The 18,160-nt window shown below is 38.8% G+C and overlaps 2 protein-coding genes across 3 annotated transcripts; both read left to right on the top strand.

The window, feature by feature from the left end:
• The first annotated feature begins 1,737 nt into the window (after positions 1-1,737).
• LOC107075764 (uncharacterized) lies at positions 1,738-11,447 on the top strand. Its single transcript, XM_015338052.2, has 5 exons — positions 1,738-1,812; positions 2,984-3,082; positions 3,950-4,033; positions 6,939-7,123; positions 8,009-11,447. The coding sequence occupies exons 2-5, from the start codon at positions 2,995-2,997 to the stop codon at positions 8,855-8,857; spliced, it is 1,206 nt and encodes a 401-aa protein (XP_015193538.1). The 5' UTR covers positions 1,738-1,812; positions 2,984-2,994; the 3' UTR covers positions 8,858-11,447.
• Positions 11,448-12,652: 1,205 nt separating this feature from the next.
• LOC102685697 (troponin I, fast skeletal muscle) lies at positions 12,653-17,985 on the top strand. 2 transcript variants are annotated; one of them, XM_015338031.2, is made up of 7 exons: positions 12,653-12,728; positions 13,738-13,770; positions 14,516-14,552; positions 15,842-15,970; positions 16,390-16,479; positions 16,894-17,067; positions 17,572-17,985. In XM_015338031.2, the coding sequence occupies exons 2-7, from the start codon at positions 13,763-13,765 to the stop codon at positions 17,662-17,664; spliced, it is 531 nt and encodes a 176-aa protein (XP_015193517.1). In that variant the 5' UTR covers positions 12,653-12,728; positions 13,738-13,762; the 3' UTR covers positions 17,665-17,985. The 2 variants fall into 2 exon arrangements, with proteins under 2 accessions (XP_015193517.1, XP_015193518.1); XM_015338032.2 differs by lacking the exon at positions 12,653-12,728 and having other exon boundaries at positions 13,716-13,770.
• Positions 17,986-18,160: the final 175 nt, after the last annotated feature.

Consider the following 18,160-nt stretch of genomic DNA (forward strand, 5'->3'; position numbering starts at 1 on the left):
GTTGGCAATCAGACACAACAACAGGTGAACGTCTGGAAGGAGCAGTTAGACGATGGATGGTTGGGTGAATGGTGGGTGAGATTCTCCTATCCTGACCATCACACTTGTATCATCACACCAATCTTGGTGTTAGTGCCAGAGAGTGGCGACTTGTGGTCGCCCAGATCGTAGTCTATGATTAATAAGCTCTGTTTGCCTGCAATATCTTGCTAAGCTAGAGGTAATTAGCTCTCAACCTCTAATGTTGAGTGTCAGTGTGTTGACTTAGTCCAGCCTCCAACACAGAAGTGGCACAAATGAATTGCTCTCTTAATAAGTAGGGCATTCTACTTTCTTGATTTTCACCAGGCTTGACATTCAACAGATCAAATCCAGCATTGGGGAAAGTTACTCTTAAGAAGTACAGGATACACGAAAATACATTTTAACATGAAGCTGAGGGAAAATCATTTTAAAACTTTACATGGCTTTACATGGCTTGGCACCTCAATACCTGTCTGAACTTTTATCGCCCTACTCCCCACCTCGCAACCTCCGCTCTTCAAATTCTGCCCTCCTTACTGTCCCCCAAGCCCGTCTACATTGTATGGGCGACAGGGCCTTCTCCTGCTATGCCCCCAAGCTCTGGAACTCCTTGCCCAAGGATATTAGAGAGTCACCTTCTCTAAACTCCTTCAAATCCAGACTCAAAACCCTCCTTTTCAGAAAAGCCTTTACTTAACTGGTTCCATTCTTCACCCCTCTGCTCTTCTTAGTACCACGTTCCACGGTCTCCTCTATTGTTATTGTTGTATTGTTGTAATTATAATTGTGTCCTGTCTTGTGAAATTTTCTTATTTATTGTTGTAGTCTTCTTATTTATTGTTATTGTCATCCATGTAAAGAGCTTTGAGAAGCCACCTTTAAAGGCGCTATATAAAATAAAGTTTATTATTATTATTATTATTATAAAACGTAGTAAGGTGTAGAGAATAGTGTAGAGTGTGTAAAGTTACTGTGGCCAGTAAGGGCTCCCCTCTCTCACAGCGGCACAGCGCTCACTCTGGCCTCTGGGTGCTCACAGGCGAGCGGCTCTTCTCCAGTCGGGCTGTGGGCGGTGGACTGTGTTGCCTATGAAGTTAAAGGATAAGTGGCCCAGGTGTGAGGTGGGCAGTTCAGAGGAGTCTTCCTATAGTACACTTCCTAATTACTCCCCAGTTGCCCCAGTGTGTGACTGGGGTTTTTAGCAGTGAGACCAAACATTAAAAAAAACAACACATCAAGTGGATATAATGAAAATAATAGGAGAGATTCTACTACTTTTACTATATTTTTTTAATGCTAAGGTTCACCTCTGAATCCCTTATATGTTAACATTGTACTTATTAATGATCAAAAAATTTAAATACCGTTGACTCTATTTAATCTATATCCAATGTATACCTTATTTTCTTAAAACCCTAACAACATAAATACAGCAGAGTGATGTATTTCTACTAATGCTCAGCACACTTTGTAGATTTGATAATGTACTGCACATTGTCACCGAGTTATTTTACTGATGGGTTTTTGGTAGGAACGGAGGCTGAGGCATGTGGCCTATGTTGTAAAAAATGTTTAAATCTTTTTGTCCCCGGTGTATTTTGAACTGTATCGTTTAAAACAGTATGGGTGTTGTACAAATCTGTAACACCATCTTTTTAGCCTACAACTACTGCCGATTCAAACTACACTTACCAGCATTCCACTCCTGTCGCGTTTTTTTGAGCGAATTGGTTGCCCACGTGAGCCTCTTCCAGCTGTGTCCAGATAGAAAGAGTGAATGGCGAGAGGGTTTGTGCTTAATTTATTTTGTGAAAGGTCAAAACATTTATTTAGGTGCCGTATTCATTTGAGAAATGTGTTTTCCAGTCGCTTTGTATAGGGCTACGTACAAATGCTGTGCATGCAATTTGTAAAAATATGGCCATATTCACTGCGTTATCACTACAGCTGATAATGGTACTGCAGTAGCTAAGTTTGGACTGGTATATTAATTCCTTTGTGCATCACTAATAAAACAGTTAATTAATACTTTACTAACTTCGACAGGAAAATCGAGCGAATAGTGTGATATATGGACTGAAAGAGTATAGAAATATCAGCAATGTAATTTCTGTAATGGCATTTTTGTGCCCGTTTATTTTTGAACGTTGCGTGGGAGTCAAGTTATTTGTACCGTCGGTATTATACATTTGTAACATTATGCATCATTTTTTAGAATAAATCCAAAATGTAATTTTCCAAGAGCTGCATTTGTAGAATAAATAAACTGTGCGCACAGCCAGTGTTTGCCGGTACTGCATTTGTAGGATCTTGTTTGATAAAATGAGACTGATTAAATTTTCTGTATTGTCGGTATTGTCACGGTTTTTTCTCGGTAGCTGTCGTGGTAACGAGCATTCTTGTGTTCATTCATTCTTTTGTTCCTTTGCATATTTTTTAAAAAGGCGTTGTTTTTCAGATGTAGATCAATAACTCAGTATTTACTCTTGAATGTGCATTTTGCTGATTAACTGTTGAGTTCTATTTGACGCTTAGAGTACTCTTTAACGGGGTTAAAGCACAGTAGCAAGAAAATTGGACCCCCATTAGGATGAGCCTATGATCAACAAGAAGACTTTCCTGTTTATTTACTGATCTACTCCAGTGCTGTTTTTTCCTAACTTTTTTCCCTTTCCTTAAAACGTTACGTTTTTTTAACAAATAAGACACAATCTAGAATGCCCAAAGGTGATAAATAATAGATCTTTGTAGTTTTTTCTAAGATTCAAGGTTGTCGTCCTGATAAGGTGTATTCCTTAATTGATTCGTGTATCTTTTGTGAAGTTTTTCCAAACTCCTATATAAGTGTGTTTTTATTCTTTAAAGATTGTGTTCCGGTTGTAAAAATACAATCTCAATTTCTTTTAAAAGCGAGTTTATACCAAAACATTAAAACCCGAACTCTTCTTTATGTTTACAGGAGGACGGAAGATGGAATCCATAGAAAAATGGAACAAAGACTTTATAGCACTTAAGCTGTTGGATAAAAAGTTACATTCTAAGAAGAATGGCACTACAGGTGATTAAAGAAGCACTTAGATGAAAAACCTTCTGGAAGACAAAGCCCTGACTATAAGAATCATGCAGTTTTCTGGAAAGCATTTTATATCTGACCTCTCCTACATGGAAAAATAGACTGTATGAACAGTGTGTTGTCACAGAAATCTTTAACTTCCTTTCCAGGTGGTTAAACAACTGGTTTCATAGCTTGTCATTGGTAAATGACAATCTCACTACCTGTAAAAAATAATATAATTGAATTATGAGTTCTCTGTTAAAACATATTATATGAATGCTTACAGGTGAAACCAGTGGGTGGTAATTAGGTAAAACATCATGTTGCCGACAGACAGATATAAAATGATTTATTTCCTATTTATGTGCATATTTAGTGAGTTTTTTTGTTTGCAAAAAGGCAATATAGAAACTGGCATAAATGACAAAAGCTTACCTTTGTTTCAATTTGCGTTTCTTGTTGACTAGTAGTTAAAATATGGTGATTGCTGAAATGGCAAATGTAATTTCTTGATGCACAAACCTGATCACTTTCAAGTGTATACCTGGAATCCAGTAAAATTGTTTGTATTTTTGCAGTATTTTCAAACATTCTGTGTTGACTTGGAGTATGTGTGAAATTTCTAACATAATATTAAAATGTTTCACTTTGTCTCATATGTACAACAACTTGCGGTTTGCAAAATCTGAAAACAAATGTGTTCATTATGCAGTCTTATCGGCTTTCCTCAAAAGCCTTCACAACACCAGTGCATTTGTTTTTCAGATTTTGTCAGGCATTGTCATAACTCTTGTGGAATTGGCTGAGGTACACACGTGGTAAAGCTACCTGCAATTTGAAGGCTCTCAGAACTTTTCTCTTGTTTTGCAGGCATGATTGTTAAGCATCTCCATAATACCTTAACGATTCACGCGTGTTCACTGCCATCCATTGCTCGTTCGGAATGCGCTACTGGTAAGTCAGGGCACCTGCTGGGCCTGTGGCTGCTCATCTGAAACAACTGTGCGCTGTGAATGGGTTCATTCCCATACAATACTGCTATAGGGCGGGCCTGCAAACCTTTTCAAAAACCTAGAAAAGCACAGGTAAATTGAACAAAAATAAATTCACATCTTTCATTTTGTTTGCACTGTTTGATGCAACTCCTTTCTCTTTTAAGGGCCTTGTTGCTGGGGTTTGCAACTTTTGTATGGAAACAGTTTCCAGGAATCATTGTGAAAAAAAATACAATGAAGCTTAAGTCACGGGCTTCAGAAGCTAAAGGCCATGGTGGTCAGAACACAACCTATTTTGTTACACTGACATGTGGCAGTGAAGCTAGTTGTGGTCACAGCTTTTATCAGTCAAATTAAGAGGAGCACCACTAAACACAACCTTGTTTTACAGATGGGCTGTTCATAAGGATAGCATCTTATCTTTTCTAATTAGTTTCAGTGACATTGGCAAATATTGATGTTCTCCTAGCCCACTTTTTAACTAACTTGTGACCTGTTGTGAGTCACAACAGACATTCCGTGTTAATTATTAGCAAGGCACTGTGAAAGAAGCTTTTGTCCTTTCTGAGCCTGGGCCCACAGTTACATTTGATTCTGTCTTTAATCTCATTTGAATGTGGTTGATTATACCAGACTTTACCAGAGGCATTAACTCTGATCCTATATTGTATCAGGAAACAATGCAAATCATGTTGATGGTAAGACTATATTTATAATGAATTTAGGTTTGTGATGGGCATTATTTACAGTTTTTAAGTCTTAATTTATTAAGGTCTTAGTCGTTTGTTGGTATGACATCAGATTTTATTCTATATTTTAAAAATGCAGTATGACTGGGAGTCTTTAAAACAGCACCACACAGGTACTTAAGGCACTACAAATATACTTCCATATTTAGAAAATCAAATACTTTTTTAATGAAAAATTTTAAGTCCTGGTTGCAATACCTTTAACTACTGCCATGCTGCAACATGAAAACTGTATTTCAGAGATTGGTTCCATGATTTCAATCACAATAATTACTTATGTTTTAACTTTTGTATTCAGCGTTAATATTCTTCATTTTTGATTTGGGTTAAGAATACAATAGAATTAATAAACCATCCCAATGCTCAATGTTTTATCCTTCAAACACATTGCTAATATAAAGCTTGCAAAGGAGAATACAGTGCATTCTCCAATATTGAGTTGTATAATTTGTGATGGTAACTAAATAGAGACTAACACCCTTAATTCAATAAATGATTTAGCCTATGGGTCTTTTCAAAGATCTTGGGTTAGATTGGAGAAAAAAAATGAAATAGTGTGATTTTGGTAATGAAAAGCACTTTGTAAAAAAGCTATTTGATGCCAGTTTTCATTATCACAGCACATAGTTTTACTATCAAGGGAGTAGGCACTTCAGAACTTGGTGTATTGATATTAGAATATTGTAAGTATGGAAACAGGATTTATCCCATGATTTGTGAAAATGTACAAGTTGGGTAACGTGCCTGTGCAGACAGCTGTAGCTGCAAATGTGATTTCTGCTACCAGATGTTTTTGCATTAAAATCTTGAATATGAACCTGGGTTTGGGAGGCTATGTAAAAAATAATGGTACCTTCAATGAGGCCTGAGTAATTTCTGTATTATTCTTTGTTTTCTTTTCCTTTGAACTCAGTATAAAGTCAATGTCAAGATCCATATGCTGTGGTAGAAGAATTAGTTATTTTGTTTAACCACCTTCTTATAACGGAAATTCATTGTAAAATGGATCCAAGACAGGGAATGTCACTGTTGTCCTCCGGGTATTTAATAAGCATGCATTTTCCAGATAAGCTTGGAAATAATTATACAGTACAAACAGGACATGCACAGGTTTACAGATTTAGCAGCTCAAAAGTTATTCAGAACTCTAAGGCTGTTTTCTTCTCCTGATTCCTGATTTAAAAAAAAATAGATTTGAAGGGAACTGTGCATGAGATGTGCCCTCAAGATTGTGAAAAAAGCCAAGAGACACTCACTCACAATCATTATCACAAGAATCAGAACTGGAGATTATGAAGGTCTCTATAGTTAATGTAGTTAAATATCAGTTTGCTTATCATCAAGGGCTTCTGTGTTCAATCACCAGTTCTTGCTACCCACACTTAAAATTAGCATCACAAATATTCCAGGTCTAGGTTTTACAGCTGTGATTCATTGGCATGTTCCCACTTGATATTTTATGACAGTTGTGCTATTTGACCAGTATCCTCTTACAGTGTTCTTATAAGGCCTCCCCTGTCACATTGTGCACATTTGCGTGCAATATGTTATTGTAATGCTTTTCATTCTGCTGTTGATTAGAATATTTTACAGCAGTTAAACAAATCTTATGTAACAACCATAGACTTGATATTCTAAATGTGTATTGGTGGGAGGTTATGAATATTCTCATCTAACCCTTCAGCTGATGTAATTCAGATTTCCGATGCAGTATGTGTCCATTCCTGTCAGTTTTCATCCCAGTAAGTGAGTTTTGAGGGAACTGTTCTTGAGTGAATCCGTCTTACTCCTTCTGGAGAGGCTGTTTGTTAGCAGTAGTTTTTAATTAAAGCCTTATGGGTAAAAGACAACATTTAATAAGTGTCCCACCAAGTTACAATTATACTTAATTAAGTCAGCAATGGCTTGAAACCTAAAATATGCTTTTGTATGAAGTGTGATAGGTCTTTTACTAAGCAATATCTATGCAATACCCTTATATGGAGTGATTTAATAATTTAAATATCCAACAGAGTAGGTTATAAACGAAAACTTTGTCAGGGATTGCCGTCAGGCTATGTCCGGTAAGCCTGGGAGTCTCTCATCGATTGCGATCGCTTTGTGGTTTCGTTCCAGGTTCCTGTCCGAACCTCATCATGAGTAGCAGCGAGCAGCCTGAGCAGAAGCCAGCAGGCATGGCCTTGACTCCCCAGCTGCGGGTGCGAGCCCACCGCCCCCTCTGCCTGTCGGTGTCGTCCGACAGCAGCGGCAGGTTCCGGGCCCTGGAGACGCAGGACTGGAAGAACAACCTCAAAGCTCAGGTACTCCCACCGGTTCGGGGGTGGGAGGTCCCGGCCGCAGTGGGGCTCGTTTCTTGTTTCAGAGTGAAACAAATGGAGGTGTAATTCTCTTGGGAGGGCTGTGGCAGGGAACTTGTAAGCCTAGCTGACTGCAATTTCTATCGAGTTCTGTGGTGCTAGTTGTCCGCTGTGGAGAGGTGAGATGTGGTACACATAGCATTGGAGCCATGGGGAACACATTCCGTTGCACTACAATAGTACTGACCAGTGGATGCCAGCATCATTTACGTTAGGAATGTATCTTCGTGGTTTGTCCCATCACTGCCCGTAAGACTGTGTTCCCCATAATACAGTATGTATCAAATTCTCAATCGGTGGTACACAGTTTATACAATATTTGTTTGAATAGGTCAGAAATTTCTTAAAGATCCAGTAAGTCCAAGACAGTTCTTTGTACACAGGATTCTGGGAGTCTAGAACCAACTTCCAGGACATTTGGCTGAAGTTAAGCCATGGGAACATAATGCTGCTATTGGCTAGATAAGCCAATAAGCTTCTTGCGTAATCTTCTTGTGTTCTAGCGTTGTTGTAAGCATTGTTTACTGTTACTTCCTGATCTCACATCAACAAGCCACATTGTTTACAGTTAAAGTCCAGAATGCACATTTAAATCTCACTTTACTGTTCTTGATTATAGGGACAAATATGAGATGCCTTCTGTTCAACGTTGTTTTTTATTTTTAATTCTAATTTATTGTTGGAAACAGCAAGGAAAGCTTCATCCATTGTGTTAAGTATTCAGTGCTGTATTTATGCCGTGATATTTGTAATCTGCCTGATTTATAAAACTGTGGCTTCTTGTGTGACAGGAGTATGAGCTGATCTGTCGAGCCTCTTTCCCTGTAGATGGAGCAGGCACACAGTGCAGGAGCAGCCAGCAGCACCGGTTCCCTGGAGAGAGCCTCTCTCTTCTGTGCCTCGGGCTCGAACAGCAGCTCCAGTCTGCCCAGCCCCGTCGAGACCCTGACGAAGAGCAAGTCCTCCAGCCGCTTCTCCTTGTTCTCTCCCCCCTGGAACAGCAGCTCCGAGTCGGACTCCAATCTCCCTTCCAGGTCGGGTTCGAAAAAGCTCCGCAACAGCAGCAGGAGAGGGGGGAGCAAAGGGGAGGACACCTTGGAGGCCAAGCAGAGCATCCCCGAGCATTTCCACTACTCCGAGCCGGTCATCTCCAAAGTGACAGACTACATCTACGTTGGCAACCTCAATGCGGCCTATAGCGGGCGTATCCTCTGCCGGAACAACATAGACAGCATTATTGACATGAGCAGCTTACCGGGGGAGCAGAAAATGTGCCTCATCCCCTGTACCTGCTCTCGAGGCACCAAGCACAGCTGGTCACGCCTCAAGGTGGACATCAGTGGCCTGTGCAATGGGGAGACGGAGGCCCTGAAGCAGCGCTGCTTTGAGGACATCAACGAGTGCATCAACGCCTCGACCGAGAAGCGAAAGAGGGTTCTGATCCACTGCAGGGATGGGTACTCGTTGGCTCCCACTTGTATAATCCAGTACCTCATGGTTAAGCAGAACATGAGACTGATTGCGGCTTACGAGTTCCTCAGAGCCAAATACCCTGTCAATATTCAAGAGTGTCATCAGAACATACTGGTTAACTTGGAGAGGTTGCTGAGGCCAGGGTGCAATGTGGACCCAGAGTGTTTCAAGCAAGCCATTTCCAGGAAAATGGCCTGGACTTAACGTAGCTTTTTTTTTTCCAGTGAAAAAACTGAAGGCTTCCCTCTTTTCAGCTATAGTGAATAAGATGTTCTAGTGTCGAGTTGCTCTGGTAAAAAAAGACCTGCACTAAAAATGTTCGCTTTTAAAATGGATATCCTTGAGTGCATCACTGACTTGAGCCCGTGTGCTCTGTGACAACCTTTTTAATGGGATTAAAAACCAAGAGATTGAACATTTGTTGGTAGTCCAGATCAATTTGGAAATGATGACTCTATCTTTTAGTTTATTACAGGACACACGTAAAGTAAGTAGACTTGAAAGACCTGCTGTTACATTTTTGAGGACAGGAAGATGAACCGTCTTAACAACACCTATCAGGGGAATTTTCATATATGTGATCTCAGGGGACCAGGTGATGTCAGTCAGACATGGCTGCTGGAAGAGGAGGTAGAAGACTTAAATGCTGACCAGGTTGTTGAGCTGCAGGACATGGTTCAGAGGGCATTGTAAGATCCTGAGACTGTATGAAAGCTTATTTTTGAAGACAGAAAATGCAGGCGTCAATTTAAATTCTTATTATAATTGCATACCACTGTGTCCTGATCTAGTAGTCAGTGTTGCATAAATGATGTGTGGTAAAATGAACCAAGAATGTCTCTGTGACACTTTTAATCGCCTGGCAGTTTTTTTCTCAGTTGGTGTAAATTATTAATTATACCAGCATATCTGGATATTGGATTCTGAGCTCTGGATTTTTATGTCTGTCATGGAACAATACCAAATTCATTTAAAAATGGAGACATAAGAATTGGAAATTATGTTAGACAGACTGTCATAGTTTCAGTCCTATTGATGGCTAATCTCAAGTGCTCCTTTATTGTACTCCAGGAGAAGGACGAGCTTCTGGTTGAACCCTCTGTCCATGTTTGCTATTGTGTATTCACTGCATTGGTGCATGAGGGACTTTTAACTGAGCAGTTCTTGTTATTTTTGCTAAATTGGTATTTTTGGAAATTGATTTCTGAACTGCAGAACCCCCTGTTATCACTTTCTAATGAAAGAGCCTTGGAATATTTATATAAAGAAAAACACCTGACCTGCATTACAAAAATTCAACTCTTTACATGTCAACGTTAAAATGTAATCTTGGTAGTAAAGTTTTCTTTATTTTAGAAGTTTTTAAATGATTGGGATGCATTGACACTTTATGATTCAAAGGAGAAGTGCTGCTGTGGCAGAAAACCTTTTCAAACCAGCTGTATAGATGTGTCACCTGTGTGTTTTAATGGCCCCTTCATTTATAAGAACCTGAATAGATGAAGTAACGAGTGGAACACTTCTGTAAATAAAGGAAGGTTGTGAGCTATGTTGTTGAAAAAAGGAGGATGTTTAGTTGATTATAAGCAAATTATCATAGACATGGGGCATGTAGTAGTAAAATAACACTGATTTAGATATTACCTATAGATTTTATTTGAAATGAAACCTTACTGGCCCTTGCTACTTGTCTGCTTGCTTTCAGCCTGGCACTCGGCAGAGGTGTAAATCCTTCAGTGCCGATCTGTTTCTGTATTTACATTTGAAAGGCTGCAAATCAGAAATTTAGACATCAGAGTAATACATAGGACAAAAGGGATCACGTTTGTCAATAATCTGCTAAAAGTACTGTTCAATAAAGACGATATCTTGGCATTCTTCTCACTGTAAAACAGGGAAACAAAGCAAGAGTATTTTGCCCCAAAAACTGGTACAATACTAGTTTATTTTCACACACACATTCTTCACATGACAAAAGTTTTGTTGCAGTTTAAGGGTTCTGCAGGTTTGGCTGTACAATGGAATCCTAATGAGCAAACAATAGAATGTTATGGTTAGCTATTTTACCTTATGATTAGTTTTATTTTATTGTCATCCCTAGATTTTGTAGCTGACTTACCGGTACCTTGAGCACATCGACAGTGAAACTGTTAGTCATTTTTCCCTTCACAGTGTGTAGAATGTCTGCTCTGGTTGGTGCCTTTTTTATATCTGTCCTGTGTTTGTGCTCAGACACAGACACGTGCTGTATGGAGCTGCAGTTTCAGATTTGGAGCTTGATGCTGTATGCTGCAGACACTGATGGTATAGTTTCCTCTGTCAAATGCCTTGTGATGTAATGCCTGGGTGCAGATTCAATCCAATTCAAAGGTATTGTAATATTGTAAACTCTGTGTAATAAAGTGGTCTGTATAGTGCCAGTAATTTTTTAACAATGCAAAATGTGGTGACCAATGAAAGACATCATATTTCTGTTTTTGATGCTGAATAGGTGTTTTACACATTTTAAGTTTTCCTAAAAATTCCTTAGTTTTATTTTCAAGTAGGCTTTCTTGTTTATAATGTTCCTTAAAATGAACTGCTGCAGGTTTCTTCATGTCATTTACGGTAGCTAGGTGTAAGGACTTCCACGCTCAGGTGATTTTTGTAGACGGAATGTGTTGGTGTCCTCGTTCGGACTGGAAAGATGTTTCTTTATGGAATCTGTGAAGCAATGTACTGTCTGTATCATACATACGAGGCCCATGTATTTATATATGGAATTTTAAACATTAAAAGTGAAGTGCTGAATTGGTTCCCCTTTCATAGTAAGTTAATTCTCTAGTGTTATTTTTGGGAAAAAAAAGGAAAACAATGAGAGAGGCTTAGACCTTCAGTTTTTTCATCTTATTTTGCAGTCGCATGTGCAGATATCACTCCTATGCTTTATATACTGTATGCTCACAGGCTTGGATACTAGTGGGTGACTGCTAATACAGGCATCTCCTGTCTTTCACACATCATGACCCTGTGACAAATGTGCTGAGGAGAAGATTTGCCTTAGCCACTCTCCACCTGGCTCAGAGAGGCACATGGTTAGCAAAGAACAATTGAATAAACACTGGACAAGTTTAGATCACAACATGAGTGCAAAGGTCAGGGGATTTTGCTGCCTGTATGTTCCTTTCCCGAGATGCCAGGTGAAAAGCACAAAACTGGCCATCAGAGATCAGCCTGGGGTCAGTTTCATGCTCTGGATCATTAGTTTACTAAATTTCTGGATATGCATTAGTTTTTAATTTCTGTCTGATTTAAATATTATACGGTGCCACTCAAGACTAACAACTAACATTATAGAACTGGACCTACGGTGTACCCACATTTTGTAATGGGAAAGGTGGTCCTTTTTATCTTTACAGATTTATAGTGGTCTACAAGTGTAGATCTGTATTGAAAAGAGTGCTCTTTTAATAGTTTAGGCAAAGTGGTTCACTGTGATCTGTTCTATGTTTTACCATAAGGTGGTGCTGAAATTCTTCATTTCAGGGATTATTAGGGATATTTAAGGGATTGTATGTGAATTAAAACCAAACCACTGATTGAAGACAGTTTACAATAACATGTAAATATTATATATATATACTGTATATATTTATACATACATGTTATATAACATATTTTTTTCCTGTTTCGCAGGCTATGCCATTAGTTTTCCTTTTTTCCTTATACTGAAGCCTACTACTTTTTGCCCGGTCATGGTTAACAAACTAAAATGCTGTGCATTTGAAAACCAGTCCATATTGATGCATGGCTGTGTTTGTTGAAGTATTTTATTTTGGCACACCGTGAAGTCTTAGAAGACATCTTGAAGGAAGGGTTATTTATAATGAAGGGGACAGAGGGGGTTGCTAGTATTTCAGGGGTCTGCCATGCAATTGGTTAGTGGAAGAATCCACTTCCATAAACAGAAAGGTGGGGTTTTGCTGAGCCATCATAGGAAGCCATTTATACCTTCTTAGCATTTCAGCTGCCTGTGGCTTGCCAGTCGTTTCCATCCCTCCACCAGGTCTGTCCTGCTCCTGCTCTTCGCTCGTAGGTGAGTTTTTAACCTTCAGTTACTGTGCTGGGGCTTTTACTGCCCTGCCCTGGTTTTACAGTCAACCGGTGGAGAATATTTATGATGTATGTGTTGTGCAAGCTGGATTTTCATTTTTGTGGTGTTATACAGGAGGAAGGGCCAGCTACAGTGAGAGAGTGATGCCCTGGAGTACTGCCGTTATGCAGTCATCGTTTGGTTTAATGAATGGAATGAAGCAAAGATTAACTTGTTTTTGCCTATTTAAAATTTGTTTTCAATTAATTGTGTATTAGTTACAGTGAGCAGTGTGTTTTGTTTTGGTGCTGATGGTTTGAAAATGGGGAATCTTCTCACAAAACGAAATTTCGCCAGTCTCACTTGCTCAGCATTTCAATGTGAAGGCTAATAATGTCTATTAATAAGTCTGTTTTTGGAATGTATTCCTTTGCTTTCGTTACAGTGTGTAGAATTTGAATGTCAAAATAAAAGGCATTTTTAAATTATCCAGGTCCTTTGGATGATTATACACACCCTATTCCAGAAGTGTCGATTATGGCCTGCGGTGGTCTTGTGCCTTAATGGTCTTAAAAATGCCAAAGATGTCCTTCTAGAAGCCAGACGTGGTGCCACCTGTCATGGTGTCAGGTTTTAATGCCTCCAAGAGGCAGGCCTGCCATAGCAAAGACAGTCCAAGACAGCTGACCCCTTTCATCTGCCCAAATTTAGAAGCACTTTCTTGCTCTTAGGTGCCCAAGCTGTGGATCTGAAATAGCCCCCCTTGGAATGCTAGGATGTACTGTAGCGGTTAACATTATTGCTTTATAATTTATTGGTTTGTGCTTCCTCATTTTGATTTTGTTCATAAAGGCAAATGACTCAAGTAATCAGTAGCCAAAGGTCTATAATGTCATAATGTGCCACTGTAATATATAATAATGACTTTATATTTATGAGGGACATTTAAAGCATGCATTTAATTGAATTGTAATACAAGTATAGTTTGTTTTCTTCCATTTTTTTATCACAGGTTGTGAAAACAAGATCAAGTCAAAATGTCGGAGTAAGTATTTCTCTGTATACATTTTCAAGTCTCTGTATTCTCCACAGTATCAGTTATTATAACCATTCTTCTTTAGCTGTCTTTTGGATAATTACTTTCTTCTGGACAATGTAAGGCATTTTATCTCACAAAATAGTCCGACTTCCCCTCCATACAATTCTCCCAGTTTCTGTTTAACTCAGAATAAAATCTGATAGAAGAAAGGGTGAGATATGAAATTTGTTAATTTCCAAGAGGACATATGAAGTTTGCTATATAATGCTTAAACAAGAGAAATATATTGTTTATAGCTATACTTGTAATCTTTATTTTAAATGTCTAATCCATCAAATATTTTATTCAGATTAAGGCCACCTATCTAATAAACTTTGGTTTCAGACAACAATATCCATTTACTTTTTTGGTTTTGGTGGTGACATGGATCATGTTTTTTTAAAGAATATTTTAAAAGGTGAAGACACTTTTCTCTAGATTGCAGTGGTGCTATGCATTGTAAAAAAGAAAAGAAGCAGGCCTTTTTCTGTCTCCAGTTGCAGGTCAAAGGTCAGAAGTTGGCAGTTCATGTGCTTCTGAAGCCATTTATTCCTAGTTTCAAGAAATAAAATCTGTCCATTCCTTGATTTCTCAAAGCAAATTGGGTTTAAAATGTCTTGCTGATTCCTCGACACTTTGTTTTTGTTAAACTTATCTGAACAGTGAAATGTGATGAACTTATGCTGTTTTTTCAATCTTTTTAACTTAAAAGGAAAAAGATGTCAACCAGCCGAAAACAGCATCTGAAGGTAGGGTACTTTTCAAAACTAAATTTCAAGAAACAAACCTGATGGTAACTCTTTCTCTAAATTGTACAGAGCTGTATTCCTGCCATATTTAGAAAATCAGTACAGTTGTATAAAGTCTCTGAAAGATATAGTCTGGTGAATGCTCAAACAGAATTTAAAAATGGTTGTCAGGCAAACACATTTTAAAAAATGCAATAATATATACTGTTTATTCACCATATGTTTCCCCTTGTGTGTGTATATATATATCATAGCCTTGCAAAACAGTACACTCTGATTGGTTAAAAGTATTATGAATTATGGTAAGGGGACTATATAACACTACATCTGCCAAATATCTTTGGTATTGTTGTAATTTAAAAAGTGTGTTATTTGCTTTCAATGATTTTTCTTCACCAAGTCAGAGATGTTTATATTTAAAAATTAATAAACTACTCTGTGTTCAAGTGGCTTCCTTGATATAACATCCCTTACCCTGGAGTGGTTGATGAATTCCTAATGCAAGAAATTGTATATGGCTAATAAAGGCCTGAAGCAGACTGCCACCTCCTGTGTGGTGTACAGTATTTCATAACATAACATCACTTTATTAGCCCCATACAATTTCTTGCTTTAGGAATTCATCTTTTCGCATATCCCAGCTTGCTCTCCATGAGACACAGACACACAGACAGGGAGAGAAGCTTGGGGTCAGAGCGCAGGGTCAGCTATTGTACAGCACCCCTGGAGGAGTTGGGGTTAAGGGCCTTGCTCAGGGGCCCAACGGAGTAGGATTCCTCTGCTGACTGTGGGATTTGAACCAGCAACCTTCCAGCCACAGGCGCAGATCCTTAGCCACAGAGCCACCGCTCTGCCCGAGTAATGGTGTACCCAGAGAAAAGTAAAGAAAAGTGAAGGCAAGCCAAATAATTCGGAGAGAGTAAATGCTGGTGATAACATTGGCAGGAATGAGTCCAACAAAGAGTTACAACAGTGTTTGAAGGAGAGAACATTGGACAGAATAATTAATAAGAAAGGGGAAATTTCTGCAAATGGCCTTGCTCAGGGGCCCAACAGAGTAGGATTCTTCTACCGGCTGCGGGATTTGAACCGGCAAACTTCCAGCCACAGGCGCAGATCCTGAGCCACAGAGCCACCGCTCCGCCCCCATAGAAGCTAGCAAGACCATTGTGGTTTATGGTCAAATCCAGACTAGCTGAGAGTATCACATATCTCATAAAAGCATATAGTTATCTAACTGCCCCTGTCTGATATGGCTCTAACGAAATGCACATCATTCTGGCTTCCAGAGTTTGATGCTTCAGATTGCTAAAACAGAAATCGAGAAGGAACAAACTGAGAGAGAAGCAGAGAAGAAGAGGTATCTGGAAGAGCACTGCCCTCCACTCTCCATGGGTGGATCCCTTCAAGAATTGCAGGTGAACTGAAAACTCTAAATGCTGTCTGTATCAGTTGAGGCATAAAGAACCACAAGAACATTTTACAAATGATTCTAAGAGCCGAATCGTTTGTTTCGGTGTACCTTTTGTGCATGTAATTTTTTAAAGTTCTGGGTGATTTGATGAATTATCTGTATTGAACAGAAATCACCTCCTCAGCATCACTGAAAAAACAGTAGAATATATGTAATATTAAGATCTGTTCTGTACCTGAATTATGTGGAGCCCTATGGATGGCAATTTTCAGAGAGGTAGAGCCGAAATAGTTCTCTCTTCCAAGTAGCTCGAGGCCACTTTCATGTGATGAAATGGGTTCAGATTTTTCTGAGATCAGAATACTGGCAGTTACAGGATCTAACTCTTGAATATCTGCTGAAATGGTTGTCTTTTCTCACCAGGAACTGTGCAAACAGCTCCACACCAAGATTGATGTCGTTGATGAGGAGAGGTATGACTTGCAATCCAAAGTTAACAAGTCTGCCAAGGAGGTAATAATAATAATAATAATAATAATAATTAATAATAATACTTGTTACTCCTCTAACAAAAAATATTTTTGAAGTGTTCTTTGACTTGTAAGATTAAATAAGACATTTAATAAGCCTTAGGTGTTTTTGCAGCTGCATAGTTTAATTTAATGATTTTGAACTTTTTTATTGAATATCTTAAATAATCAAGACATTTCCATAAAGATCCGTAGTGCTTAAGTTGATCACTAATTACTTTCCTTACACTGCATTCTGAATTATACAAAAATAGTTTATTTAACTATTCAAACTCTGCATGAGCAACAAACTGTATTAAGATGCATATGTAAAAACAACCACCTACATTTTAGAGCATGTGATAGCATGGTTTGTTGTTGGCGAGGATGAACTCAGACATCCTGTCTTCTCTGACAGATTGAAGACCTGAATATGAAAGTGTTTGACCTGAAGGGTAAATTCAAGAAACCAGCTCTGCGTAAAGTGCGTATGTCAGCTGACGCTATGCTGCAGGCACTGCTAGGCTCCAAGCACAAGGTCTCCATGGATTTGAGAGCTAACCTGAAACAAGTGAAGAAAGAGGAGAAGGAAGTAAGTGCATTCTGGTTTGCTGAGCGGTGAAAATTAAGGTAGTGCAACATGGAACAGCACAAGAGTCAGGGACATCAGTAGCCAAAACATCTCACTGCCCAACATGAATGTGGCTTTAAAAGATAAGATTTTTATTGTCCCCTGAGGGAATTTTTTTATGGACACACAGCACTCTGAAGAGAAGAAAAGAAAAACATTGCACATTATACTATTACAAAAAATAAGAAAAACATTGCACATGTACAGTGTAACACATAACAACATGTAACATTTATAACACATCGCAAAAACCACTCGATGTCGTGTTATTTCTTCCAATTCATACAGAAAAATACTTTTATGCAGTTTTACAAGTAATTCTGAACACGACTGCTGCGTTTTGGTCGATTGTACCTAATAGAACTTTTTCGGTAGCAGTGTTGAGCAAGCTTTAGCCAGGAAAATGAGGCTCGTTCTCTCGGCCTTCTTTCTGACCTCTCTGTTGTTTCTGCCGCGCTCTTGCAGCAAGACCTGCGTGACGTCGGTGACTGGCGCAAGAACATCGAGGAGAAGGCTGGCATGGAAGGCAGGAAGAAGATGTTTGAGGCTGAGGCCTAAACAGATCCTCAGTGGCTTGTTGTTTGTTTTTAAGACATGTCGTAGGTCAACAGTGCTCTCCATTATTTTTGTCTTAAACATATTCTCCCAGTCTGCATATGGTGATGCTTTTCTGCTGGACTTTGTTAAGGGGACAAGCAAGAGGCTGATTTGGAATTTGCTGCCTGTAGCCGTTGTCTAACTTTGGGGGTCCCAAGTGTTGCCATAGCACTACCAAAACTCATCACCCTGGAAACCAGCTGTTGCGCAAAAATATATTTTGTTCAGAAATATATTTGAATGCCAAAAAAATGTCTTATGTAAATAAATAATTTAAAGAAAGCTTTCATTTTTAAGCCTTTGTGACCAGAGATCTGTTATTGCCCTGGCTACCTCTGACACTTCACATACCTGCTCAGCATCTTCAAATAAGTATTCATCATATGCTGCTATTTTATTTTAGTTTAACTTTACTTGTGTTGTCAAAATTAATTATTGGTGTTCAATCAGTATTAGC

This window comes from Lepisosteus oculatus, chromosome 21 (assembly GCF_040954835.1).
Source record: "Lepisosteus oculatus isolate fLepOcu1 chromosome 21, fLepOcu1.hap2, whole genome shotgun sequence".
NCBI lineage: Eukaryota > Metazoa > Chordata > Actinopteri > Semionotiformes > Lepisosteidae > Lepisosteus > Lepisosteus oculatus.